Raw genomic sequence first — 27,412 nt, 5'->3', positions numbered from 1 at the left:
GCTGCAAAAAACACTCAAACTGGACAGTTTTATCTCAATCTCTTCATTCAAAGACTTAGACACTCTTACTGACAGTTTTGGCTGCTTCTTGTGATGTATTGTTGTCTCCACCTTGCCCTTTGTGCTGTTGTCTGTGCCCAATAATGTTGGTACCATGTTGTGCTTCTGCCATGTTGTTGTTGCTACCATATTGTTGTCATGTTGTGTTGCTGCCATGCTATGTTGTCGTCGTAGGTCTCTCTTTATGCAGTGCTGTGTTGTCTCTCTTGTCGTGATGTGTGTTTTGTCCTATATTTTTATTCCAGCCCTCGTCCCCGCAGGAGGGCTTTTGGTAGGCCGTCATTGTAACTGACTTGCCTAGTTTTATTTTATTTTTATACAATAGACACATTGTTCCATGTTTTTCAGGGCTATTGTCATCCATCTTGTAGCAGACAGCAGGTTCCTGGTCAATACATTGTAAGCGATTGATTATGTATTTGAGCTGCGACAATTAATGGGGTAAAAGCTACTGCAGATTCAATCCATCAAAACACAGACACATTTAGCATGGTTGTCTTGTTATTGGCGAGATAACACTTTATTGCTTACAACATGGAGCTATTCAGACAAGCATATGTCTATAGCCCTCCCCCTTTGTCTGAGAGTGAGTCTTTGGTGTGATCAGGCACAGGCTCTCTCAACACACACACACCCTGCAGCACCAAGGGTTACCATGGTGATGGGTTGGGAGGATAAAAGAGTGGATAGATATTCTCTGATGATTTGTGATGTAGCCAATTGGTATGTTAAATGTAAATGGAGTGTGTCTGTATGCTTGGAGTGTGCAGCTGGTACCTGATGAAGAGTATGTCTGTCTGCAGGGCCAAGATATTATAGAGTTGAAATTAAATTAGCTGAAATGAAATGTATTTATACAGTGCCTTCAGAAAGTATTCACACCCCTTTGTCCACATTTTGTTGTTTTACAGCCTGAATATAAAATTGATTACATTGAGATTTTTTGTCTCTGGCCTACACACAATGTTTTTGATCTTTTTACAAATTAAAAATTAAAAGCTGAAATTGAGTCAATAAGTATTCAACCCCTTATTTATGGCAAGCCTTAAGTTCAGGAGTAAAAATATGTTTAACAATACGTTGCATGGACTTTGTGCAATAAGTGTTTAACATGATTTTTAAAATCATTACCTCTATGTACCCCACGCATACAATTCTCTGTAAGGTTCATTAGTCGAGCTGTAAAGGAGTGTGTAACTGGCTGCAGGGAAGTCAGGCGCAGGAGAGCAGAAATGGGAAGCACACGGAGCCCTTTATTGAGGCGAACAAAACACAAAACTAAACACACACGGGTTACAATAACCCGGCGCAAACCAGCCTGGAGTACACATACATTTACATATAACAATTCCACACACAGACATGGGGGGAAACAGAGGGTTATATGCAAGACGAGTAATGAGGGAATGCAAACCAGGTGTGTGAGAAAACAAGACAAAACAAATGGAAAATGAAAGGTGGATTGGCAATGGCTAGAAGACCGGTGACGTCGACCACCGAACACCGCCCGAACAAGGAGAGGGACTGACCTTGGTGGAAGTCGTGACACGAGCAGTGAATTTTAAACACAGATTCAACCACAAAGACCAGTGAGGTTTTCCAATGGTCGCAAAGAAAGGCACCTAGAAAAAGCAGACATTGAATATCCATTTGAGCATGGTGAAGTTATTAATTACTCTTTGGATGGTGTATCAATACTTCCCGTCACTACAAAGATACAGGCGTCCTTCCTAACTCAGTTACCAGAGAGGAAGGAAACAAATCAGGGATTTTAAAACAGTTATAGAGTTTAATATTGTAGTTACTCCACAATAAAAACCTAATTGACAAGAATGAAGCCTGTACAGAATAAAAAATATTCCAAAACATACATTCTGTTTGCAACAAGGCACTAAAGCAGCATTTCACAGACCTGTAATCGTTAAGTACTAGAACGCTTTTCAGGATAAAAAATAAATGAAATAGAAAATCTGGTGCAGTCTGCTTTCCACCAGACACTGGGAGATTGGGGCGGCAGGGTAGCCTAGTGGTTAGTTCAAACCCCCGAGCTGACAAGGTACAAATCTGTCGTTCTGCCCCTGTTCCTAGGCCATCATTGAAAATAAGAATCTGTTCTTAACTGACTTGCCTAGTTAAATAAAGGTTATAAAAAAAATCTAAAACATTAAATTATTCACCTTTCAGTAGGACAATAACCAAAAACACAAGGCCAAATCTACACTGGAGTGTCTTACTAAGAAGACAGTGACTGTTCCTGAGTGGCCGAGTTACAGTTTTGACTTAAAACCTCTAGTAACTCCCCATCGTAATCATCGACTGACACTAATTAGCATAACGCAACGGACATAAATATTCCTAGAAAATATTCCTATTCATGAAAATCACAAGTGAAATACAGTGCCTTGCGAAAGTATTCGGCCCCCTTGAACTTTGCGACCTTTTGCCACATTTCAGGCTTCAAACATAAAGATATAAAACTGTATTTTTTTGTGAAGAATCAACAACAAGTGGGACACAATCATGAAGTGGAACGACATTTATTGGATATTTCAAACTTTTTTAACAAATCAAAAACTGAAAAATTGAGCGTGCAAAATTATTCAGACCCTTTACTTTCAGTGCAGCAAACTCTCTCCAGAAGTTCAGTGAGGATCTCTGAATGATCCAATGTTGACCTAAATGACTAATGATGATAAATACAATCCACCTGTGTGTAGTCAAGTCTCCGTATAAATGCACCTGCACTGTGATAGTCTCAGAGGTCCGTTAAAAGCGCAGAGAGCATCATGAAGAACAAGGAACACACCAGGCAGGTCCAAGATACTGTTGTGAAGAAGTTTAAAGCCGGATTTGGATACAAAAAGATTTCCCAAGCTTTAAACATCCCAAGGAGCACTGTGCAAGCGATAATATTGAAATGGAAGGAGAATCAGACCACTGCAAATCTACCAAAACCTGGCCGTCCCTCTAAACTTTCAGCTCATACAAGGAGAAGACTGATCAGAGATGCAGCCAAGAGGCCCATGATCACTCTGGATGAACTGCAGAGATCTACAGCTGAGGTGGGAGACTCTGTCCATAGGACAACAATCAGTCGTATATTGCACAAATCTGGCCTTTATGGAAGAGTGGCAAGAAGAAAGCCATTTCTTAAAGATATCCATAAAAAGTGTTGTTTAAAGTTTGCCACAAGCCACCTGTGAGACACACCAAACATGTGGAAGAAGGTGCTCTGGTCAGATGAAACCAAAATTGAACTTTTTGGCAACAATGCAAAACGTTATGTTTGGCGTAAAAGCAACACAGCTCATCACCCTGAACACACCATCCCCACTGTCAAACATGGTGGTGACAGCATCATGGTTTGGGCCTGCTTTTCTTCAGCAGGGACAGGGAAGATGGTTAAAATTGATGGGAAGATGGATGGAGCCAAATACAGGACCATTCTGGAAGAAAACCTGATGGAGTCTGCAAAAGACCTGAGACTGGGACGGAGATTTGTCTTCCAACAAGACAATGATCCAAAACATAAAGCAAAATCTACAATGGAATGGTTCAAAAATAAACATATCCAGGTGTTAGAATGGCCAAGTCAAAGTCCAGACCTGAATCCAATCGAGAATCTGTGGAAATTACTGAAAACTGCTGTTCACAAATGCTCTCCATCCAACCTCACTGAGCTCGAGCTGTTTTGCAAGGAGGAATGGGAAAAAATGTCAGTCTCTCGATGTGCAAAACTGATAGAGACATACCCCAAGCGACTTACAGCTGTAATCGCAGCAAAAGGTGGCGCTACAAAGTATTAACTTAAGGGGGCTGAATAATTTTGCACGCCCAATTTTTCAGTTTTTGATTTGTTAAAAAAGTTTGAAATATCCAATAAATGTCGTTCCACTTCATGATTGTGTCCCACTTGTTGTTGATTCTTCACAAAAAAATACAGTTTTATATCTTTATGTTTGAAGCCTGAAATGTGGCAAAAGGTCGCAAAGTTCAAGGGGGCCGAATACTTTCGCAAGGCACTGTATATTGAGACGCCTTTTGTTAATCACCCTGTCATCTCAGATTTTCAAAATATGCTTTACAGCCAAAGCTAGACAAGCATTTGTGTAAGTTTATCGATAGCCTAGCATAGCATTTTGTCCAGCTAGCAGCAGGTAACTTGGTCACGGAAATCAGAAAAGCAATCAAATTAAATCGTTTACCTTTGATGAGCTTCGGATGTTTTCACTCACGAGACTCCCAGTTAGATAGCCAATGTTCCTTTTTTCCAAAAATATTATTTTTGTAGACGAAATAGCTCTGTTTGTTCTTCACGTTTGGCTGAGAAATCGCCCGAAAATTGCAGTCACGAAAACGCAGAAAAATATTCCAAATTAGCTCCATAATATCGACAGAAACATGGAAAATGTTGTTTATAATCAATCCTCAAGGTGTTTTTCAAATATCTATTCGATAATATATCCACCAGGACAATTTGTTTTTCAGTAGGACCGATTGGAATAATGGCTACCTCTGTATTTTACACGAGAATCACTCTGGGAGCCATTAGGTGACCAGTTGCGCAATGTAGCCGTTTACGGGTATTCTTCAACATAAATGAGTAAAACTACGTCACAATGCTGTAGACACCTTGGTGAATACGGAGAAAAGGTATTCTGGTTGATAGCCCATTTACTGCTCAATAGGGACGCAGTGGAACTCAGCGCTTTCAAAACATGAGGCACTTCCGGATTGGATTTTTCTCAGGCTTTCGCCTGCAATATCAGTTCTGTTATACAGACAATATTTTTACAGTTTTGGAAACTTTAGAGTGTTTTCTATCCTAAGCTGTCAGGGTAGCCTAGTGGTTAGAGCATTGGACTAGTAACCGAAAGGTTGCAAGTTCAAATCCCCGAGCTGACAGGTACAAAATCTGTCGTTCTGCCCCTGAACAGGCAGTTATCCCACTGTTCCTAGGCCATCATTGAAAATAAGAATCTGTTCTTAACTGACTTGCCTAGTTCAATAAAGGAAAAATAAAATAAAAAATATATATATATGCATATTCTAGCATCTTGTCCTGACAAAATATCCTGTTTACTACGGGAATGTTATTTTTCCAAAAATGAAAATACTGCCCCCTAGTCACAAAAGGTCTACTTGAAAATCTATGGCAAGGCCTGAAAATGGTTGTCTAGTAATGCTCAACAACCAATTTGACAAAGTTTGAAGAATTTTAGAGACTTACCCAGAAAGAATAACAGCTGTAATCCCTGCCAAATGTACTTCTACAAAGTATTAACTCAGGGTGTGAATCCTTATGTAAATAAGATATATATTTTTTTACATTTTAAATAAATGTTTAATTATGGGGTATTGTGTGTAGATGGGTGAGAATTTAATCAATTTTAAATTAAAGTTGTAACATTATGAATAATTTCGGAAGGCACTGTAGCTGTTAGTGGTCTATTGACAATAACATCTCACTCTGGTTTTTGACGCTGACTCCTAAATACTTAGGATTGAACAGAAAATTTAGAACATTTGTTTATTAACTTGTATGAAATTCCAATGATCTACCAATGCCAGCAGCTGCATACATTTCTTATTTATTTAGGCCTACCTATCAGGTATAATTATATTTGTACAATAATTCATGAGATACTAGCTAACACACTGTGAATAAATAATGTATCAATCTCTCCATTCAAATGGCATTATTTCAAAATGAAGTCTGTTAGATCAAAGAAACATACACAAATGGAAAGTATAGAATAATTTATATATAACGATTTTGTTCTCAATTTACATAACCTTTAGGATTGAGCCATACATCTCTACGTAATTTAGAGATTTAGTCTGCAATTAATGACCATTTTCTCGAGGGCACTTGGGGACCGGCTTGATCGTGAAGAATGTTTTGAAAGTTCAAAGCAAACATGACTCTCATGCTGCAAAACAAGAAATAATGCACATTACTTGACCCTCATTGACATGAAGCATTTTAAAACCATGCCATTTCCTATCCCTTTCTGTATTTGCAGATCTCAAGCTGTGACACAGAAAATGCGCTGTCTTCTTCTGCGATTGATGCACAAGGAGATGGAAGCAAAGTAAGGGCACCATTACATATTTAGTATGATGAATGCCAGTTCAGATCTACAATGCAGTTTACATTACTGGCTTTGCATTATCTAGATGAATATTTGTTTAGGTGGATAATAATGGTCCCATTGCCCTGCCATGTGTAGCAAAAGTGGAGCTTACATGCATATGATACTATCCATCCACCATTTTACGATTCGTTGGTCATGCATGCCAATGTTATAATATCAAACATTCTTCTCAAGTCGTTGTTGTAAAATATTGTAGTAAAATACAAGTATTTAAAATACAAAAGTCAAAATTAAGGTGAATTAAATACGTACTCACCACGGCCATTTTGTATTTTATCTGGATTAGGTGGAGATGGTGTTCTGGCTGCTCTCCATGTTGGCCAACCGGGACAGGGAGGAGATGTCCCGCACTCTGCTGACCATGTCCAGCTCCCAAGACAGCTGCATCGCCATGCGCAAGTCGGGGTGTGTACCCCTGCTGGTGCAGATCCTTCACGACGGCCCAGGGGGCGCCGGAGAGGCGGATGGAAGTACAGGGTGCAGCCGGGAGGCCCGATCCAGAGCCAGCGCTGCCCTGCACAACATAGTGTACTCCCAGCCAGACGAGGGCCAAGCCCGGCGGGAGATGAGGGTGCTGCACGTGCTGGAGCAGATCCGCTCGCACTGTGACAGCGGCTGGGACTGGATCGAGAGCCACGTGGGGAGGCCCTCCCCCGGAGGTACTACAACCACAGGTTAGTAGTGGAGGGAAGCAGGATTATTTTAGGCGATTAATACCATCTCTATAGCACACTGTGGATTATACTGTGAATGTGAAAGTAATTCCAGCTGTACTTGTCTGTGTTGTATTCAGACATCCCTGAGACATTGGAGCCCCAGATCTGCCAGGCCATGTGTGCTGTCATGAAGCTCTCCTTTGAGGAGGAATACCGACAAGCCATGAATGAACTAGGTTAGTGAACAACATGTCAATGGGAAATATACTTCCAGCAAAGATGATAAAGCATAACCTTACTGACAAATATTATATGTGAATGAAGTGATTGTTCAGTTTGTGATGTGCATGGCTGGTGTGTCTCTGTTTAGGGGGGTTGCAGGTAGTCGCAGAGCTAATGCACTTGGACCAGGAGCTGTACGGAATGAAGAACGATCCCATCAATATGGCGCTTCGACGCTACGCAGGCATGGCGCTGACAAACCTCACGTTCGGAGATGTCGTCAACAAGGTAATGTATCATGAGAAAACCATTAAAAAAAACAGAGGGATACATATTTATCCCAATTGTTAAGAATATTTTTTTTATTCAAGATAAATGACTCCTGTCTGACCTCTCTTTTACACAGGCCACTCTCTGCACAAAGAAAAGCTGCCTGCAGGCCATTGTTGCCCAACTTGCATCTGATAGTGAGGAACTACATCAGGTACAACATGGTTACTACTATCTTAACTACTTGAGAGTGTTTTATTTTTTTGTCAACATTTCAGAACCACGAGACATTACTCTTTTCAGTTTCAGTGGTTTAAGTCAATGTTTCCAGTACCACATGGCTAAAGAGATATCTATTTTTCCCCTCACAGGTAGTGTCTAGTATTCTGAGAAATCTGTCATGGCGTGCAGACATCAACAGCAAGAGGGTCCTTAGGGACATAGGGAGTGTAACAGGATTGATAACCTGTGCTCTTCAAGCCACAAAAGTAAGATCATACCGAGATAATGTCATCGATGCATGGTGGCAATTGTAACCAAAGCAATAACCAAAGGAAACAATGGCAAAATATCTGCACAATTCTAATCTCTAAAGCAATGTAAATGTAAAATCCCATTTTAGGAATCCACGTTGAAAAGCCTCCTCAGCGCTCTGTGGAACCTGTCAGCACACAGTCCTGAGAACAAGGTAGCCATTTGCTCAGTAGATGGGGCTCTGGGCTTCTTGGTCAGCACCCTCACCTACAGATGTCAGACCAACTCACTGGCAATCATCGAGAGTGGAGGTGGCATCCTGCGCAATGTCTCCAGTCTTGTGGCCACACGGGATGATTACAGGTATTTACTTGAATTGAATTCTACTGTATATCAGTGCAACAGCTTAATAATTATTGCCATGCAGTTGAAGTCAGAAGTTTACATACACCTTAGCCAAATATATTTAAACTCAGTTTTTCACAATTCCTGACATTTAATCGCAGTAAAAATTCCCTGTCTTAGGTCAGTAAGGATCACCACTTTATTTTAAGAATGTGAAATGTCAGAATAATAGTAGAGAGAATGATTTATTTTAGCTTTTATTTCTTTCATCACATTCCCAGTGGGTCAGAAGTTGACATACATTCAATTAGTATTGCATTGCCTTAAAATTGTTAAAAAACTTGGGTAAAACGTTTCGGGTAGCCTTCCACAAGCTTCCCACAAAAAGTTGGGTGAATTTTGGCCCATTCCTCCTGACAGAGCTGGTGTAACTGAGTCAGGATTGTAAAGGCCTCCTTGCTCGCACACGCTTTTTCAGTTCTGCCCAAACATTTTCTATGGGATTGATGTCAGGGCTTTGTGATGGCCACTCCAATACCTTGACTTTGTTGTCCTTAAACCAAAACTTTGGAAGTGTGCTTGGGGTCATTGTCCATTTGGAAGACCCATTTGCGACCAAGCTTTAACTTCCTGACTGATGCCTTGAGATGTTGCTTCAATATACCCACATAATTTCCCTTCTTCATGATGCCATCTGTTTTGTGAAGTGCATCAGTCCCTCCTGCAGCAAAGCACCCCCCACAACATAATGCTGCCATCCCCGTGCTTCACGGTTGGGATGGTGTTCTTCGGCTTGCAAGCCTCCCCCTTTTTCCTCCAAAGATAACGATGGTCATTATGGCCAAACAGTTCTATTTTTGTTTCATCAGACCAGAGGACATTTCTCCAAAAAGTACGATCTTTGTCCCCATGTGCAGTCGCAAACCGTAATCTGGCTTTTTTAATGGCAGTGGCTTCTGGCTTGCTGAGCGGCTTTTCAGGTTACGTCAATATAGGACTCGTTTTACTGTGGATATAGATACGTTTTTACCCGTTTCCTCCAGCATCTTCACAAGGTCCTGTTGTTCTGGGATTGATTTACACTTTTCGCACCAAAGTACGTTCATCTCTAGGACACTGAACACGTCTCCTTCCTGAGCAGTATGACGGCTGCATGGTCCCATGGTGTTTATACTTGCGTACTGTTGTTTGTACAGATGAACGTGGTACCTTCAGGCGTTTGGAAATTTCTCCCAAGGATGAACCAGACTTGTGGAGTTCTCCAATTTTTTTTCTGAGGTCTTGGCTGATTTCTTTTGATTTTCCCATGATGTCAAGCAAAGAGGCACTGAGTTTGAAGGTAGGCCTTGAAATACATCCACAGGTACACCTCCAATTGACTCAAATGATGTCAATTAGCCTATCAGAAGCTTCTAAAGCCATGACAATTTTCCAAGCTGCTTAAAGGCACATTCTACTTAGTGTATGTAAACTTCTGACCCACTGGAATTGTGATACAGTGAATTATAAGTGAAATAATCTGTCTGTAAACAATTGTTAGAAAATGTACTTGTGTCATGCACAAAGTAGATGTCATAACCGACTTGCCAAAACTATAATTTGTTGTAACAGTATTTTTATTGAAATTTCACAATTTTCACCCATATTAAGAGATACAACAACAGAGACAAAGCACACAGAACAAAAAGAAAAACAGCCCCCACTTACCCATATCTACGTGCATATACATACACATACATACACATACATACATACACACATATACATATACCCATGCATATACACACACATATACATACACATACATACATACCCATACATACACACATATACATATACCCATGCATATACATACACATACATACATACCCATACATACACACATATACATATACCCATGCATATACACACACATATACATACACCTACATACATACACATACATACACACATATACATATACCCATGCATATACACACACATATACATACACCTACATACACACATATACATATACCCATGCATATACACACACATATACATACACCTACATACATACACATACATACACACATATACATATACCCATGCATATACACACACATATACATACACATACATACACACATATACATATACCCATGCATATACATACACATACATACATACACACATATACATATACCCATGCATATACATACACATACATACATACACATACATACACACATATACATATACCCATGCATATACACACACATATACATACACATACATACATACCCATACATACACACATATACATATACCCATGCATATACACACACATATGCATACATACACGCACGCACACACATATACACACCCATACATACGTACACCATTTTGCTCTTCCCGCTCGGTGCTTCTCTCACCCCATCACCATCATTGCGTCCCTCAATACATACATTTTAAACAAACTTACAAACAGAAATTAAACAAAAAAGCTCAGTTTAAACCAAGAGGTTAGGTTCCACACATGGAACGTACAGTGTAGTTCTGAAATGCATAGATCCCCGCCATTCTAAGAGAATCCTTGCAGCATAATAGCTGATACCTCAGGTTCTAGGTAATTTAGGTAAGGTTCCCATACTTTGTAGAACTGGTCTGTTTTAGAATGCAAATGTCAGATATTCCAGAGGCACCCATTCAAATAGTATCTTATGCCAGTCTTTAATAGAAGGAACCTTATCACTAATCCACTGTAAAAGGATGTTTTTCCTCGCTGCGAAGGTAAGGATGTTGTAAAGCCTCCTTTTACAGACAGAAGTAACATGCCTACTAGGGAGACCTAACAGTAAAGAAACTGGGTCCAATTCTAGATCAACCCCTAGGATCTTTTCAATTTCTTGCAGGACACCAGACCAGTATCTTTGTATTTTGGTACATGACCATAAACAATGTGTTAGGGTGCCTGTATCAGTTTTGCATTTAAGACACTGAGGGGAAGAGGAAGTGGGGCTAAAAGCATGTCTGCGATTTGGGGATATATGCAATCTGTGTATTATTCTTAATTGGATTGCTCTAGTACGGTTACATATAGATATTGTTTTTGCATATCTCCAAATGTCCTCCCACATCTCTTCGTCAATAGTAACAGACAATTCTTTCTCCCACACTTGTTTCACCCTCTGTGTGTTGACAGCAGAAAAGGACCTTAAAGTATCATAAAACAGACTTACAGACATTTTCCTTTGTGGGAAAAAAAACATTCTTTCAATGACAGACATATCAGGGTTACCAATTAAGGTGGTGCTCTCCAGAATATAATGTCTTACTTGTAGGAAGCGGAAAAAGTCCTGCTTTGGGAGTCGATATTGCTCGACCATCTGCTCAAATGACAACAAAATCTTGTCAGCAAATAAGTCGTTTAGCCTGCGTATGCCCTTATTAAGCCATAAGTTAAAGCCAGCATCCAGCAATCCTGGACTGAAATCTGGGTTGTTAAGAATTGGGGTAAGAGCAGAGGTTAGTTTGGACCTTCCCAGGAAGCGTTGAACTGACCTCCATACTTTGAGTGTGTTAAGTGTAACTGGATTATTGCAGTGTTCTTCTACAGACTTGAAACTTCTGAAAAATAAAAGATCCTGTAAGGGGTATTTTGAAAGAGAAGTCTCAATGTCTAACCAAATAGAGTCATCATCATTTGTGATCCAGTCAGAAATATAACAAAGGTGGGCACACCATTGATAGAACTTGATATTGGGCAGGTCCAAGCCGCCCATAGAACTTGGCAGCTGCAATATTGCCATCTTAAGTCTTTGCTTGCGTTTACTCCATATAAAGGAACTTAGCCATCCATTTACATCCTTTATTACCTTATTGGAGAGTAATACTGGGATCATTTGGATTGGGTAAAGTAGTCTAGGTAAAACGTTCATTTTCAGGAGGGATATTCTACCCAACCAAGAAATGGGGAGAGAGTTCCAGCGCTCCAGATCCTGTCTTATTGTATCAAACAAGGGAACAAAATTGGCTTTGTACATTAGCTGGAATTTAGGAGTTACAAATATACCCAGATACATGAAACCTGAGGGAGACCATTTAAAAGGGAAGGGGGGAGAAGTATTAGGTACAGAGTGTAGGCTACCAAGTGGCATAGCCTCTGACTTAGTTAGGTTAATCTTGTAGCCTGAGAATTCACTGAATAATTCAATTATATTAATAAGAGATGTAATTGAAGTCTCGGGACTAGAGATGAATATCAGGACATCATCAGCATACAAGCTTATTTTATGGTGAACATCACCAATGAGCAGCCCCTGTATAGCAGGCGTTACCCTGATGGCCTCGGCCAGTGGTTCCATAACGAGTGCAAAGAGGAGGGGGGATAAAGGACAGCCCTGTCTGGTACCTCTGTGTATAGAGAAGCTATTTGACCGTAGCCCATTAGTTAGGACAGCAGCCTGAGGATCATCATATAAAACGTTCACCCATTTTATAAAGTTGTCCCCCAGACCAAATTTATTTAGAGCAAATAATAGGTAAGACCACTCCACACGATCAAATGCTTTCTCAGTATCTAGGGAGAGCACAAGACCATCTACAGCACTTTGTTGGTAGGCTTGAATTACATTAAGAAGCCGCCTGACGTTGTTGCATGACTTACGGCCCCTAATGAAGCCAGTTTGGTCTCCTTTCACAATTAGTGGCAATGAGTCCTCTAATCTTGTGGCTAGAATTTTAGAAAGCAATTTTCTATCCACATTCAGAAGGGAAATTGGTCTGTAAGAGGAACAAGACTCTGGACATTTTCCCTTTTTGAGAATAAGTGAAATGTTGGCTTCTCTCAGCGTTTGAGGGAGTTGGTCATTTGAAAATGAGTGGTTAAACATATCACGCAATGGCTCAAGGATCAGGCCATGGAACTCTTTATAGAACTCACTACAAAACCCGTCTGGTCCTGGGGCCTTACCATTTTGCAGATTCTTAATTGCGAACATTATCTCTTCCTTGGTAATAGGGGCATTAAGGAGGGACCTCTGTTCTTCGGAGATAGTAGGGAGCTCAATCTTACCAAAGAAGTTCTCCATTAATTTGGGTGCATCCTTTGGCAGTTCTGAGGCATAAAGGTTTGTATAAAATTTCTTAAATGAGTCACTTATCAATTTATTTTCATATAAATGATTACCATCAGAATCAGTAATAGTAGCAATTGACTGAGAGTCAGCCCTCTTTTTAGCTAGGTATGCCAAGTACTTTCCTGGCTTATCGCCATGTTCATATAACTTTTGCCTGACAAATCTCATTTTCTTTTCAGCGTCCTGTGTTAGGAGAGAGTCTAACGTTGATCTAATGACTGATATTTCCTTTAATAGTGCAGGAGTGGGCGTTTTAATGTAGTCCTTCTCTTTAGTTCCTAATTCACCCTGTTTTTCCCGCTTTTTCCGTCTCTTAGTAGCTGTGTATGACATAATCAGACCCCTGGCATACGCTTTACAGGTCTCCCAAAGGAGCGAGGGGTTATCTGTTGATTGAGAGTTAATAGAGAAAAATGCTTTAAACTCTGTTATAAAGTATGATGTGAATGTATGGTCTTTAAGAATGGTTGTGTTCAACCTCCAATGTCTTGACCGATTGAATGCCCCGTTGAGTTTTATGTCCAGGATCACCTCAGCATGATCAGATATGACTATGCTTCCTATCCTAGCAGATAAAACAGACTGCAAAGACGTCTTGGGCATAAAAATAATCTATTCTAGTCTGACATCCATGAGGTGCAGAGAAAAAGTGAACTCTCTGTTGGAGGGATGGAAAGCTCTCCAGACATCCGCATACCCCAGATCATCACAAATAACTTTAAGTGACTTAGCTTGAGGAGAGAGTGAAGCTATACCACTGGGAAACTTATCAATAAGGGGGTTCAACAAGCAGTTAAAATCTCCTCCAACCACTGCAGTGTCTGAGTTTAATTCTGAAAAGTCTAGAAATGCCTTAGTGAGGAAATCAGGGGGGTGAGCAGGGGGGAAGTAAATGTTCATTATGGAAATGTTCTGCCCTTGTAAAGTACCATTAATTATAACAAAGCGACCAAATTTATCTTTCACACAATTCAAGACCTTAAGTGGTAAGTTCTTTTTCACCAGAATTGCTACACCTCTACTTCTGGATGTAAATGATGAGAAAAACACTTTACCAAACCCTCCTTGTTGTAATTTCAGGTGCTCCTTATCATCCAAATGGGTTTCTTGCAACAGGGCAATATCAATATTTTCTTTTTTCAAAAAAGACAATACTTTCTTCCTCTTAATGGGGTTATGGCTCCCTCTAATGTTCCACGTATATACACGCAGTCTGTTATCTGCCATTGTATCTTGACCATTCAATATTCAGACTGGATCCTACTGTAAAAGTGGGGTGGTACCTTTTTCCATGTGTTGAACTCTCCTCTATCTCACTGAGCATAAACAAAAAATATGAACCCTGAACTCGAACTATACTAAACCCAAAAATTAAACATGTAAAAATCCAAAAGGGGGTTTTCCCACTAGCTAACATGCAGGGGATTTCAACTCTCCAATGTAGACTCTTAAGTCCGCATTGCCGCTCAATAGCCTCATCCTTTATATATATGGAAAAGAAAATCAATAGAAGAAGATTGAGGCTCTTCCACCTAAAACCAAGCCTGGGCACCAATATGGATTCACACATATCTCAGCCTGAGCTATAGCGGCTATTACTTTAGCAAGAAAAATAATAAAGTTAGGAATATTACTGAGCCGGAGTACGTGGGGACTCACACCACTGTTTCGTGATCAGATTCAACTAAAAATAAGCAAAGTTATTCAATGCTGTGGAGGTGCAGCTTAAAGTTATTTACCCGAGAGAGTCAATAAACGCAGCAGCCTCTTCAGGTGTGTAGAGCTTTTTAGGTGATCCGTTGACCATAATCTTCAATGTGGCCGGGTACAACAGTGCGTAGTCCATCTTCATTCTCCTGAGTCTAGCCTTCGCCTCATCAAACGCTTTGCGTCTTCGTACAACCGCTGTGGAATAATCATTGAAGAATGAGACCTTTGGACCTTTATGTTGACTACCATCAGAGCCGATGTTTCTAGCCGCATCCATGACGCGCTGCTTGTCGGTGAAGTTGTGGAACTTTATAACCACCGGCTGTGGGCGTTGATTGGGGCCCGGTATCGGTGCTTGAGAGCGATGGGCTCTGTCCAGCTTCACACGACCAGCCTTAGTGTCCATTTGTAGGTAGCCAGGGATCCATTCCTCAAAGAATTTTACTGAACGTGTCCCTTCAGAATTTTCCGGGAGTCCCACAACACGAATATTGCATCTGCGTCCTCGATTATCCAAGTCGTCAATGTGCTCCGCCATTTCGCGCACCTGTTTCTCAAGTGCTTTTATCTTAGCGTCCATAGATGTAGTTGAAGTTTCCACTGCAGCAATTCTTCCTTCCGCCTCAATAACACGTTTCACAACGCTCTGTATTTCAGCTGAATGGCCTGCTATTGCTTCCAAGACCGTTCTTATCTTAGCATCGATCACTTTAGTAATGTTATCAGTCATCTTTTGAATCATCAGGTCCATTGTTCCCGGGTCCGCAATGGTGTTAGCTTCGCTAACGTTAGCTAGCTCCTCATGCACATCCACAGGGGTGGTGGTTTTGGTCGACTTCTTAGTAGTTCTATTGGGCATGTTGTCGGAGATTTTTGCGAAATAGTCGTCAAGACTCATTATATGGTGACTTATTTAGCCAATTCTACCACTTTTTCAAGCTAGGAGATTAATGTAAGAATATAAATTTACGAATGCCACGAGAGCTCGCTGAAACACCGTGTTCTCTCTACGGCGCCATTTTGTCCCCCCTGTCAAAACTATAATTTGTTAACAAGACATTTGTGGAGTGGTTGGAAAATTAGTTTTAATGACTCCAACCTGAGTGTATGTAAACTTCCAACTTCAACTGTAAATAACCACAAAATTAAATCTAATACGTTTTTCTCTCTCTTTCAATTCAGGCAAATCCTCAGGGACCACAACTGCCTCCAAACGCTGCTTCAGCACCTGCGCTCTCACAGCCTGACGATTGTGAGTAACGCTTGTGGGACCCTCTGGAATCTCTCTGCCCGCAATCCCAAGGACCAGGAGCTGCTGTGGGACCTGGGAGCAGTCAGCATGCTGCGCAACCTCATCCACTCCAAGCACAAAATGATAGCCATGGGAAGTGCCGCAGCTTTACGGAACCTGCTCACAAATCGGCCCCTCAAGTATAAGGATGCTGCGGTCATATCCCCTGGTTCCTGCATGCCCTCGCTCTACATGAGGAAGCAGAAAGCACTGGAGGCTGAGCTAGATGCAAAGCACCTTGCTGAAACATTTGATTCCATTGAAAAACAAAGCAGCCCCAAGCATCCAAGCATTAACAAGCCGCTGCGGCATATCGAGAGCCTGGCAAAGGATTATGCATCTGACTCAGGCTGCTTTGACGATGATGAGGCCCCTAATGTCTCCAGTAGTCTGGATACAGGGAGTTTCTCCATGCTCTCCATGTTCCTGACCAATTCCAACTTTCTTCAAAACCAGCCTCGCAAGAAGGACAGTGAACCGGAGAGAGACGTGGAGCCACCACAGACAGAGGATAAGAGGCCCGCGCCTCCAGAAGACGAGGTGTCTGTTGCAGCAGGAAAATTAGCAAAAAAGATCACCAACACTGTGGCCAAGATTGATAAGCTTGTGGAGGACATTACCATGCATACATCTTCGGAGGACAGCTTCAGCCTTAGCTCAGAGGACCATTTTGCAGACTGGCCTTATGGATCAGATGAACTCCATGAGGCCCGGGCCAAGTCATGCTCCCCCTGCCGCCTCTCTGATACCAGCAACTTTGCAAACAGGGAACGTCTAAACAGAGCCTATGCTCTCTTACGTCTCAAAACTACCCATGCAAGTTTGTCCACTGACAGTCTCAACAGTGGCAGTACCAGTGATGGCTATTGTGGTAGCAAGGACCAGATTAGGCCCTCAGCGAGATCAGCAACAGCTCAAAGACGACCTAACAAGCTTGATCTTAAGGTGGCCCATCAAGAATATCTTAACATCAGAGCTCATGTTCTCAATGCGACAAGTCCGATCGACGTGCCAGAGAGAGATTCTGTGGACAACAAAGAGGTTCAATTGCTTGAACTAAATAGCACAGAAACAGAGAAGAGCCAAGAGCTGCCCCCACAAACACCAGCTAGTGCATCAACTAAACTCTCTTCTGATGTCAGCATGTCTTCCATAAAGCTGTCCCCTTCCTACCAACATGTCCCTCTAATTCAAAGTGTCTCCAAGTTTGGTGTTGCAAAAAGTGCCATCAATGTGCAGGCAGCTCAAGCAATGAGGAGACAAGCCTGGGTCCCAACTGTGATGACTGGAGGGAATTTAGGCAAGTTTTCTCCAATGAGCTCTGCTAGAAGTCCAACCATTGGCCCAATGGAGACACTGCAGAAGTATTCAGTGGAGAACACCCCAATCTGTTTCTCCCGTTGCAGTTCCCTGTCCTCCCTCTCCTCTGGTGATGGAGCTCTTGACGGACAGAGTCAAAGTGAAAATGAGTTGGAGAGTGACACATCACTTGAGATCATTGAAATGGAAGATGGGGATCTGGTCAATAGGGAGGAGGAGAATGAGACCCTGGAGGATTTAAGTGATAGCCAACTGCTAGTCACTGATTCAAAAACCTGTCTGAGCATTGGGTCTGATCCTATTGAAATTCCCTGCCCCACCAAACGTGAAAAGGTGTTCCTCAGGGGTGTATCACCAGGCATACTTGAGGACAGATCACCTTCAAGTTCATCAGAGAATTACATCCATGAGACCCCACTTGTGATGAGCCGTTGTAGCTCCGTCAGCTCACTGGGTAGCTTTGAGTCTCATTCAATTGCCAGCTCCATACTTAGTGATCCATGCAGCGGAATGATCAGTGGAACCATAAGTCCAAGTGATCTTCCTGACAGTCCAGGGCAAACCATGCCCCCCAGTCGAAGCAAAACCCCATGCTTTGCTGAATCAAATGGACCAGAAACCCAAAATGCTGGGACAGCAGGGCAGTGGGAAAGCAGCTTGCGCAAGTTCATGGAAGTTGCAGACTTTAAAGAAAGGATCAACTTACCTCCAGATTTGGAGACCATGATCTATTTTACAGTAGAAAAACCCACAGAGAACTTTTCATGTGCCTCCAGCTTGAGTGCTCTACCTCTTCATGAGCACTACATTCAGAAGGATGTGGAACTGAAATTGACTCCCTTACTCCAGAAAAAGGACAACAATCCATCATTCCCAAGGGCTCATGGAGATAGAGATGACAATGAGCATCCTTCTTTTATGGACCAAGGGGAGAGATATAGTGAGGGCAATTCAGATGATGATATAGAAATTCTCAAAGAATGCATCAATTCAGCAATGCCCTCCAAGTTCAGGAAAGTAATGCCCTCCTTGATCTCCACCTTACCCACACATGTTCTAAACTCACAAACCCGAAAACCTATACCTGTTTATATGATGGTTCCTAGCAATGCCAATCAAATGTGCTCAGGGAGAAGGATTGTGATGCAACAAAAGGACTTATATCTTGATGATTCATCATACACTGATTCTGCCGAGGGCACCCCTGTCAACTTTTCCAGCACGACATCGTTAAGTGACGAAACACTTCAGTATCCAGTGAGGGACAAGGGGGCAAAAGATTGGAGGGTTAGAAGTATGAACAAACAGGAATTGTTGGATCAAGAGGCAAAGAGAATTGAAGACCTTCGGGTTTTCTCGCACTTCCACAAACCCACTAAAATTACCAGTCAGCCTGACATACCAGTCAATCAAATGAGCAGGTCAATCAAACATGTCATTCCCACTCAAAGAGTACTGATGCAGAGCAAAGAAGTTGCTGACAGAGTGGCTAATCAGAGAAACCGTGATCAATCACCCAATCAACAAAGACAAAAGCAGGGACAGGTCCTGACAAGGAAACTGGATCTACCTATCATAAAGCAAAACACAGAAGGGAACCAAAATCAGAGAGCACTAGAGAGAAATAAGGCTTTTCAGTCCATGCCCCATCCAACACCTACAGGGGAAGCCATTTACTGCTTGAATGATGACCAGACAGACAAAGAGGAGGGAGTGATGAAAAGGACAGGGAGAAAACAGATGAGAGAGTCCAGCAGAAACACTCTCTCCCGAAGTATGACTAATATTGGTCGGATTGACAATTCCCAGACAAGACCCAAAGGCTTTAATAGGATCAAGCACAAACTAATCATGGAGGAAACACCCCCATGTTACTCTCTTAGTTCATCTCTTAGCTCTTTGAGTGATGCAGAATTTGAGGAACACCAATCAAAATCCCAGCAAGTATGGGTGAAAAACAAACACAACAAGATATCTAACCAGGTCCAACAAACAAGACCAATGCACATCCACAATCAGTATGAGGAACAAAGCTCACCAAGCTCAGTCAGTATGGATTCAGAGGATGATCTTCTGCAAAAATGCATAACATCTGCAATGCCCAAGCAGAGGAAGAAGCTATCTGCAAGAAAGAAAGCAGAGAAGAAGCAGAAACAAAGAAATGACATGCAGAAAGTGTCCGGTGGATGGAACAACGAACAAGACTTTGACAGTGACGATATAGCATCTGATAAAGACTCAGACCTCAACAGTGTTGAATGGAGAGTAATACAAGAAGGAGCTAATTCTGTTGTCACAAGGTTACAAGCATCAAAGTCTCAAGAACATTCCTCTGAAGAGACTGAATCTGTCCTCTCATTCATGTCTGGATCTAGCTTTACGCCTAAAGAAAAGAAGATCTTTAAAGACAAAAAAGCAAACAAACCACTGGACTTTAACCAACGTAAACCAGTTTCAAATCTACCAGTGGTCTTCAGAGGTAGAACAGTGACATACACGCCTAAGAAAGAGACAAATCTTTCGCAAAGGCCGCCTCCTAATAAAGAATCCCCCAAAACAGATGCTCCAAAGAATCCAAACCTTGCTCAACAGAGGTCAAAGAGTCTCCACCGTTTGGGACAACCCCTGGACTCCACACAGTGGTGTTTGCCGAAAAGAAGCTCAACCCCACCTCCGAGGATACCAAAGAGCTCATCCTCTGGATCATCTCAAAGCTCTACTCCATCGAGACAGTCACAGAAGAAAATAATCTCTCCCTCACAAACAAGTAAATCTGTTCCCCAAAAAGATAACACACCAGCAAGTAGTCCACCTGAAAGGAAGGGACGTTCCACTGTTCCTTCAAATCAGAGCCCAATACCTCCAGGACACAAAACACAGAAGTCACCCGTCCGAATACCCTTCATGCAGAATGCAGCAAGACAGTCCAGAACTCTATCGCCATTGGTAACCAACCAACCCACAAGTATCAGCAGACAAAACAGTCAGGTGGCTGGAAAAATAATCCCTCCAGTCAATCGTTTTGACTTAGTCCGCATGACATCTACCCATTCAAGCAGCAGCGAGTCTGACCGCAATGGGTTCCTGAGGCAATTGACCTTTATCAAGGAATCAAAGACAAGGATGAGACGTGACATTTCATCCTCACGCTCTGTGCCTACCTCGCAGCATGCATCGCCCAGAAAAGCAATTCCAAGTGCTCCTGCAGTCTTCCTATGCTCATCTCGATGCCAAGAGCTAAAGGCAGTTGCTCAGGGACCAAGAAGAATGCAAGGAAAGGGCCCCGGGCAAAGGCAAGAGCCAAGGCAGGAGCAGGGGCTTCAAAGGCAGACTGTGACTCTGTCCAGAGCCTGCTCTAGTGACCGAGACCTCTCAACGAGGTGTCCAGCCAGGAGAACCAGCTCAGAGAGTCCCTGCAGGGTGCCTCCGAGAAACGTCTCCGCAACCAAGCAACAGGCAAGAGACAACATCAAGCACCATTCCTCATCGCCCAGCATAAACATACTAAGCAGAGTAACCAGCCGCTCCTCGCTCCGCTCCTCGTCCTCCGACTCAAGTGGGCGAGCCAAGAGTGAGGACGATACAAAGAAGAAGCAGCAGAGAACTGGATCACACCTCAATGACAGAGTCACCTGGAGGAGGATCCGGGATGAGGATGTGCCTCAAATCTTGAAGAGCACTCTGCCATCTACTGCATTGCCTCTGTTGCCTGTTCCTGAAGGGCCAAAACCAAAACCACCGGCACTGCCAAGGAAACTGCCGACCATTTTACTAAAGTCAAGAAAGATGAGCGACGCTACAGTCCAAACAGAGGATTTCTCGTCCAACAAGACCAACTCAAGCACCTCTCCAACTGTTGAGACAGCTCCAATCATCTCAGAGGAGGCAGCGAGACTAGCCCTCCTTAGAAAGATCAGCATTGGCTCCGGTCAAGATGGAGACTCTGATGGATCCCTAAAGAGTTACAGCACAGCATCCTCTGGAAACGCTCACTCTGTGGAAACTCACACAGGCGGCGTCGGCCATTTCCGTCAGAGCTCCCCCAGCAAGGCAGTTCGGGTCACCCCATTCAACTACATACCCAGCCCCATGGCCTGCTGCCTGCAAGATGCACAGAGCCAAGCAACAACAATCAATGAGAAGTCATGTGAAAAATCTGAAGCCTAGTACCTACTACGTAGTACCGTATGTAATTCTGTACAATTGAGATGAGAAAAATCCTACTGTGTTCCTGATTGAAACTAACACAAATACTTGTGTATATCAATCCTTTTACCTCGGGTATTGAACCTTCTTTTTCCTCACTGCATCAGAAACATGTCTTCAAAAAAGAACACTCGTCATTTCAAATCATCTGATCCCACATGTCATTCATACAAGTTGGGTGTATGCATTAAGACAGGACTTCCTTGGATAGAATAACACTATCCTATATTTAGAGAGGAGTTACGGGGAGTAGCCTAATCTCGTACAAAATGCACATTTTTGTACTTTTTGTATTTGTATATAAACCATTGCTTGTTAGAAGATTAGTGTAGACATGACAACATAGGAAAAAAAATACAATTGTCTGTGGATTTCAAGACATACAGCACCATCATCAAAATGAAGGAACAACCATTATTGAAAAACAATATGCAAATCATTGAGTGAAAACCCAGCTGGAAGACTTGTGTGTTTTTGAAAAGGTACTACTGTGGCTCCAAACTCATTTGAAAAAGACTGTTGAAATACATCAAAATATGGACATAATATTATGTAAAGTATTTACTATGTACTCACATGTTACTGCTTTGCCTTCGCCACACTATTTACTACTGAGGATACCACACTGTTAGCCTTCACTTTAGAACCACTGCAGGAATTATTATTGCCAATATTTAACGTTAAATAATCAGCACTGCTGGAACACTATGTTAACTGTATTCTGTTTTAGAAGCGGTATTGTAAATGCATGCAGACCAATGTTCCCTCTAAACTGAGCGCATGCGCAGCCGTGCTCCTCCTCCAGGACTGCCACGCAGAAAAAAAGCCAGGTGGCTCAGAGATTCAAGAGTTTGAACTTCACTGAGTTCACATTATATATAGCAACATTTTCTGTGATCGAATCAACATTATATCAGGCCATTTCAAATTCAACAAAACAAAACAAATCCATCTTTGCAAGATTTAGTCTGTTATTTTGTTGTAGGCAGAGCCAGAGCGCAACGGAGAAGAATTATATTTGCGGGTGTAGCCCACGATCTGAATGCAAGTGAATGCGCTTTTCAGATCAGAGCCGCGCGTGTGGACATTTGTTGATATTCTTTGCTAGATAGCGAGTTATTAGACCAGTTATAGATAAGTATAGGTCAGCAATGGAGAGTTACTGCTTCATACAATAGCACAAAACGTGTAGGCTACATTTCAAGCTCGTTGAAAAGCCAGTAAAAAGCTTGTCTTAATTAAAGGGGCAGTGTTGTATTTCGAGACAGGCGTGAATATGCACATAAACCAATAGGAAGAGGGGTAGCCTACATTGTCTAATTCGCTGTATGGTAATAATAATTAATTGAATTTTGTAAAGTGGTTTCTTGCATCATATAATACTATACAATGCCATTTGTTTTACCCATGGTGTTACAGAATAAGTTTTAAAAATAATGAATTAAGGTCAAGCCCTTCATAATGTAAAAACGTTTTTAAAAGACTCATGCAATGTAGGCCTGCATTGAACACCACATATAGGCTACTGTAGGCTATTTCATAGAAATCAAAAGCTATTTCCATGCTAATGTTATGGGATCCATTCGTTTTGTTGGTAGGCCTACATTATTTTTATTTTATTTATTTCACCTTTATTTAACCAGGTAGGCAAGTTGAGAACAAGTTCTCATTTACAATTGCGACCTGGCCAAGATGAAGCAAAGCAGTTCGACACATACAACGACAGAGTTACACATGGAGTAAAACAAACATACAGTCAATAATACAGTATAAACAAGTCTATATACGATGTGAGCAAATGAGGTGAGATAAGGGAGGTAAAGGCAAAAGAAAAGCCATGGTGGCAAAGTAAATACAATATAGCAAGTAAAACACTGGAATGGTAGATTTGCAATGGAAGAATGTGCAAAGTAGAAATAAAAATAATGGGGTGCAAAGGAGCAAAATAAATAAATAAATTAAATACAGTTGGGAAAGAGGTAGTTGTTTGGGCTAAATTATAGGTGGGCTATGTACAGGTGCAGTAATCTGTGAGCTGCTCTGACAGTTGGTGCTTAAAGCTAGTGAGGGAGATAAGTGTTTCCAGTTTCAGAGATTTTTGTAGTTCGTTCCAGTCATTGGCAGCAGAGAACTGGAAGGAGAGGCGGCCAAAGAAAGAATTGGGTTTTGAGGTGACTAGAGAGATATACCTGCTGGAGCGTGTGCTACAGGTGGGAGATGCTATGGTGACCAGCGAGCTGAGATAAGGGGGGACTTTACCTAGCAGGGTCTTGTAGATGACATGGAGCCAGTGGGTTTGGCGACGAGTATGAAGCGAGGGCCAGCCAACGAGAGCGTACAGGTAGCAATGGTGGGTAGTATATGGGGCTTTGGTTACAAAACGGATTGCACTGTGATAGACTGCATCCAATTCTAGATTTAACTTTGGATTGGAGATGTTTGATATGGGTTTGGAAGGAGAGTTTACAGTCTAACCTGACACCTAAGTATTTGTAGTTGTCCATGTATTCTAAGTCAAAGCCGTCCAGAGTAGTGATGTTGGACAGGCGGGTAGGTGCAGGTAGCGATCGGTTGAAGAGCATGCATTTAGTTTTACTTGTATTTAAGAGCAATTGGAGGCCACGGAAGGAGAGTTGTATGGCATTGAAGCTTGCCTGGAGGGTTGTAAACAGTGTCCAAAGAAGGACCAGAAGTATACAGAATGGTGTCGTCTGCGTAGAGGTGGATCAGAGACTCACCAGCAACAAGAGTGACATCATTGATGTATACACAGAAGAGAGTTGGTCCAAGAATTGAACCCTGTGGCACCCCCATAGAGACTGCCAGAGGTCCGGACAGCAAACCCTCCGATTTGACACACTGAACTCTATCAGAGAAGTAGTTGGTGAACCAGGCGAGGCAATCATTTGAGAAACCAAGGCTGTCGAGTCTGCCGATGAGGATGTGGTGATTGACAGAGTCGAAAGCCTTGGCCAGATCAATGAATACGGCTGCACAGTAATGTTTCTTATCGATGGCGGTTAAGATATCGTTTAGGACCTTGAGCGTGGCTGAGGTGCACCCATGACCAGCTCTGAAACCAGATTGCATAGCAGAGAAGGTATGGTGAGATTCGAAATGGTCGGTAATCTGTTTGTTGACTTGGCTTTCGAAGATCTTAGAAAGGCATGGTAGGATAGATATAGGTCTGTAGCAGTTTGGGTCAAGAGTGGCCCCCCCTTTGAAGAGGGGGATGACCGCAGCTGCTTTCCAATCTTTGGGAATCTCAGACGACACGAAAGAGAGGTTGAACAGGCTAGTAATAAAGGTGGCAACAATTTCGGCAGATAATTTTAGAAAGAAAGGGTCCAGATTGTCTAGCCCGGCTGATTTGTAGGGGTCCAGATTTTGCAGCTCTTTCAGAACATCAGCTGAACGGATTTGGGAGAAGGAGAAATGGGGAAGGCTTGGGCGAGTTGCTGTGGGGGGTGCAGTGCTGTTGACCGGGGTAGGAGTAGCCAGGTGGAAAGCATGGCCAGCCGTAGAAAAATGTGTTTCCTATCTTCAGTGCAGTGGGCAGCTGGGAGGAGGTGTTCTTATTCTCCATGGACTTTACAGTGTCCCAGAACTTTTTTGAGTTAGTGCTGCAGGAAGCAAATTTCTGCTTGAAAAAGCTAGCCTTGGCTTTTCTAACTGCCTGTGTATAATGGTTTCTAGCTTCCCTGAACAGCTGCATATCACGGGGGCTGTTCGATGCTAATGCAGAACGCCATAGGATGTTTTTGTGTTGGTTAAGGGCAGTCAGGTCTGGGGAGAACCAAGGGCTATATCTGTTCCTGGTTCTAAATTTCTTGAATGGGGCATGTTTATTTAAGATGGTTAGGAAGGCTTCTTTTTTAATAGGCATTTTTTTTTAAATAGCCACAATAGCCTATTGGTTACTGTCTAAAACTGTAAACACACGCCGGAAGTTGGACAAAATTCTCACAATTCTCAAGTTTCCGTTCACAAGACCTCAAATTTGATTTGCGCAGCGCACCAAAAAAATTGAGGGAACATTGGTGCAGACATGCAGTAGAACTCTATAAGCTTCCCAGTGAGCAAAAACAACTCTGTGTTGCTCCTTACAGCATGCTAAATACACCTGTATTACACCTGTTAATATGGTAGGTGTTGAACTAAAATTAACTTCTCCTCAGTGGCATTCTTCCTTATTTAAAAAGACCAACATAAAATAACCAGCCATGGAAACAAACATGCATTTCTTGTCCATCTCCATTCTGGATCAAGTGGCAGTGAGAATATGCCATGCTCATTGATTCTAATTGTAGATGAACAGTCTGAATGACTGTATTTCAACATAATAGCTGTAAATGCCTTTGTCTATTGAATGCTATGACATATGTGTTCGCCTCTAGAATCACTTAAAGTAATCAGAGAGCAGGTACTGTACAATATGGTGTGATGGTGGATGATGATCGTTAAGAAACAACTGTTGGGTTCTACACAAGAGTACACATACAGAAATTATTCTGTAGAAATATTTACAGAAAGGTGTTAATATCCGCTTTAAACGTCTTGCTGTCAGTAGTGATAGGTCAACGAACTCAAGCATAAAGACCTTAGAAATAAAAATGCATATTCTCTGTAGTTGTAACATCACTTGTTCATATGTTCTCTTAAGAGATGTAACCAAGACAATTCGATTGATAGAAGTGCTTGACAGAAATGAAACTAATCTGGCGTGATTTCCATGGAATTTAAGAGCTGTTTATTCTCATTTAATGTACAATGTTAAATTGAGTCAGGTAACATTTCCAAAGCATTTGAGTAATGCAATTAACCAAGCCCCTTTGTCACAATTGCCATTGATAATGTATAAACAGCCCTTAAAGACTAGTAGTGACAATGGAGTACATAGGAAAGTTGTCAAAGATCAAGACAGTATTCTTTAAATCTTTTGTAAAGGTTCTTACAACGGAAATGTTGTATAATGTATGTTACGAATCAGATTAAAAGATCCAAGGTTGTACACCATGAACGTCATAGACCTTGTTTATACCTGGCATTAAATTACGTAAAGTTAGATTCAATGCTTGAAAGCACCGGAAAGATTTGTGAACGAGCCTAGTGAAATCCCCTCCCAAGGTGGAATAGAAAGCCGATTTAGATCAGCCAGGACTCGGGAACTGGAATACTGTATTAGCAATTAGGTATCCTGTGAGATCAGTGTCATTTTGATATTACTCACTTTGCTTCAACTAGGATAGGCTAAATTAAGTTAGACCATGGGGTGAAAGGAAAGAAGGATTATAGCAGATCAGATATGGGGTAGAAGAAATCTCATGCCATGTATAAACAGGGCCATAGGCAAATGGTACCATGTGATATAGGCCAAGGAATGAAAGTCATCATAATACATTTTCTCATCAAATAAATTGTGGACGTGTATCATTTTCCTGGCTGACTTAAAGCTTCATTTGACTTTTTCTTGACTATATCAAAGCAATATAATATGAGCTTTCAATTATATCGACTAAACATGCATTCATGCCAATGAAACGTGGACATAGACCGACAGTTTTCTGAGCTAATTAAGAA

At 41.8% G+C, this 27,412-nt stretch overlaps 1 protein-coding gene across 1 annotated transcript in view; it reads left to right on the top strand.

Moving 5' to 3' along the window:
* The window catches only part of LOC115108155 (adenomatous polyposis coli protein 2), a 36,676-nt gene extending 9,398 nt beyond the window's left edge, over positions 1 to 27,278 (top strand). Inside the window, 9 exon segments of the mRNA XM_065008965.1 lie at positions 4,315 to 4,319; positions 6,095 to 6,155; positions 6,505 to 6,892; positions 7,012 to 7,110; positions 7,245 to 7,384; positions 7,503 to 7,580; positions 7,738 to 7,854; positions 7,989 to 8,203; positions 16,198 to 27,278. Coding sequence (XP_064865037.1) covers positions 4,315 to 4,319; positions 6,095 to 6,155; positions 6,505 to 6,892; positions 7,012 to 7,110; positions 7,245 to 7,384; positions 7,503 to 7,580; positions 7,738 to 7,854; positions 7,989 to 8,203; positions 16,198 to 21,793 — 6,699 coding nt within the window. The 3' untranslated portion in view covers positions 21,794 to 27,278.
* Positions 27,279 to 27,412: the final 134 nt, after the last annotated feature.

This window comes from Oncorhynchus nerka, linkage group LG24, assembly GCF_034236695.1.
Source record: "Oncorhynchus nerka isolate Pitt River linkage group LG24, Oner_Uvic_2.0, whole genome shotgun sequence".
NCBI lineage: Eukaryota > Metazoa > Chordata > Actinopteri > Salmoniformes > Salmonidae > Oncorhynchus > Oncorhynchus nerka.
The sequence above is the reverse complement of the archived record's forward strand: the minus strand, read 5'-3'. Positions and strand labels throughout refer to the sequence as shown.